The sequence below is a fragment of the Orycteropus afer genome, unplaced genomic scaffold (assembly GCF_000298275.1).
Source record: "Orycteropus afer afer isolate SDZICR_OR568_19922 unplaced genomic scaffold, OryAfe1.0 scaffold00054, whole genome shotgun sequence".
In the NCBI taxonomy this organism is placed as follows: Eukaryota; Metazoa; Chordata; class Mammalia; order Tubulidentata; family Orycteropodidae; genus Orycteropus; species Orycteropus afer.
In genome coordinates, this window is record NW_006921641.1 from 12,823,766 (window position 1) to 12,826,170 (window position 2,405).

A 2,405-nucleotide genomic window follows, 5' to 3' on the forward strand; every position below is an offset into this window, starting at 1 on the left:
TTCTACTATGCCTTATGGGGTGCTGATTAGGAATCAGCTTGATACCAATGAATTTGGTTTAGTTTTCCAAATGATAGTAGTCTGGCCCTGGCTTTGATGAGGTTTCCCAGAAAGAGTAAAGAACTTTACTCTGTGGAAATCTTCCAAAGTTGCATTGATACCCAACCTCCTGTGCAGATACGCTCAGGGGAGCAGGTGGATGCTTTCTGGCAGGCAGGGATCATTCCTCACAGGTCTGGCTGAGCTCCAGGTGGCAGCAACTAAGAGGCCCCACCAGCCCCTTGAGCACAGAGACCCTGGGGCAGGTGGGGCTAAGATGCCAGGTTCTCACCTCCTTGTCCACTTGAGGCCAGTAATAAGGCAGAAGGGAGAGGTACCCACTCAGGCTTGCCCATCCGGGAGCTGGGATGGGTGAGATGGAAGCATGACAGAGAGAAGGCCTTATAGACCAGCAAAGTGTACTCTGTATGCCCCTGGGTTGGAGGGGCATGGAGAACAGCGGACATTTGGAAAGGGTTTCTTTGGAGAAGCATCTAACAGAATTGGCCCCATCAGGTGGAAGCCAGCAGGACCTCCTTATCCTAACCTTCTGACATAATCTCAAAGGGAAGGGAACTTCAGCTCCAAAGAGGCACTCTGAGTCTTCCCCAGAGCTCCACAGTACTTGGAGAGCCTGTGGCCCTGTTTAATTTTCACTGGTGTCCCGAGAGTAAGCCTAACTCTTCACTGTGCACTGTGTCCTGGAGCTGGCCTGACCTCCGTAAGAGGAGTTGAGCCACATCCTTGTGCCCCTCCCTCACTGTCCCTGCGGCCCTGGCAAGAGGCCCTAAGGTTCGGTAAACAAAGCAGCACAAAACACAAAGGGTCAACTCCAGGAGACAGACACAGCAACAAAAAGTACAGGGCGTGCAACAGATGGCGGAGGGCTGGAGCACTGTACAAAGGCTTGAGTTGGAATTGCCGCTCTGCCACTATTTACTATGAAATCATTATGAACATCACTGAATTTCTCTGAATCTTTAGTGTCATCATCTATAAAAAGACTCTTCTGACTCTTATGTTTCCATGGTCTGCTGTGAAGGATGGACATGATAAGGAACATGACAGTGCTTTGTGGACTCTTACAGCTAGAAGAGGGCCGGGGTCTCTCCCTTTAAGTAGCTTCACTGCTGTGGGAGCTGTTATGTCTTGCCAGAGCTAAATTTTGAACTGCTTTTTATCCAGTTCTTGGCTGAGAAAACTGATAGCCAAGGAGCAGTTAGTTTGTCTCAGTACTCTACGTGCTATTCGGTACCAACAGAAGCCATGCATCCTGCTCCACAGAAATGCCTTCCTGAGACTGCAATGTTAACGATATGGCTCTTATCAAGAGTAAATATCAAACCAAAACTCACTGCCATAGAGTCAATTCCATCTCACAGTGACCCAATAGGTCAGACTAGAAATGCCCCATTGGGTTTCCAAGTGTATAAATGTTTATGGAAGCAGACTGCCTTTTCTTTCTCCTGCTGAGTGTCTGGTGGGTTCGAACTGCTGACCTTTTGGTTAGTGGTCAAATGCCTTAACCACTGCACTACCAGAGCTCCAGAAGTAAACAGAAACACCAACAAATGACTCTTCAACTTCCACCAGACAACTGAAAAGGGTGTTTGCCACTATGCTGTTCACTGGCATTGTAAAAAGGACTACTGGTAAATTTTAGAAGTCAGCCTAAGGGAAAAATTTGCCTTCTCTTATGAACCGGCTCTACCTATAACCCATGGCACTCTCAAATTTGCCTCCAGTTCTACCAGCAAGCCCTGAGCTGTAGCTGACGCTCAAATACCATAGTTTTAAATGTTTTTTGAACAGTCTCAATTGCACTTACCACTTATTGTAAGCTACCTCAAATCATTTTTAGAAATAGGTGATATAAATACACAATATATAACATTCATTTAAACGAGAAGTAAATGTTGGTGAGAGGCAAGCGCATAAGTCTTGGCACAGAGAGAGGAAAAAAAAAAAAAAAAAAGCACTAGTCCTGCACTTTCCTAGCGGTGTGTCTTTGGGTTAATTACTTCATCTCTAGAGTCTCTACTTGCTCAACATTAAAATGGGGATAATGATGCCTGACGGAGGCCCAGGATTGAAATGAGAATTGGCTAATACAATGCTATTTAAATAAAGCTTGCTTCTTATTATTAAAGCCCTAAATTCTTTTCTTCTTCTCTTCCCGAGTTTCCCAGGCACCGGCTCCCATTGCCTCTGGCCAGGGGAAAACACGGGGCTGCAGCGTCCCCTGGGTTCTCCAAGGGGGCCGGGAGCCCCTACCTGCTGTCCGCGTCCTCCTCCGGGTACCTGTCCACCACATTGATGATGTCCAGCACCACTAGCCCCACGCACAGGATCTGCTTCTCTTCCAT

The 2,405-nt window shown here is 47.1% G+C and overlaps 1 protein-coding gene across 1 annotated transcript in view; it reads right to left on the minus strand.

Annotated features, from left to right (window-relative positions):
* KHK (ketohexokinase) overlaps window positions 1-2,405 on the minus strand; it is a 10,971-nt gene extending 8,566 nt beyond the window's left edge. Inside the window, exon 1 of the mRNA XM_042780687.1 lies at window positions 2,314-2,405. Coding sequence (XP_042636621.1) covers window positions 2,314-2,405 — 92 coding nt within the window. The remainder of the gene's footprint in view (window positions 1-2,313) is intronic.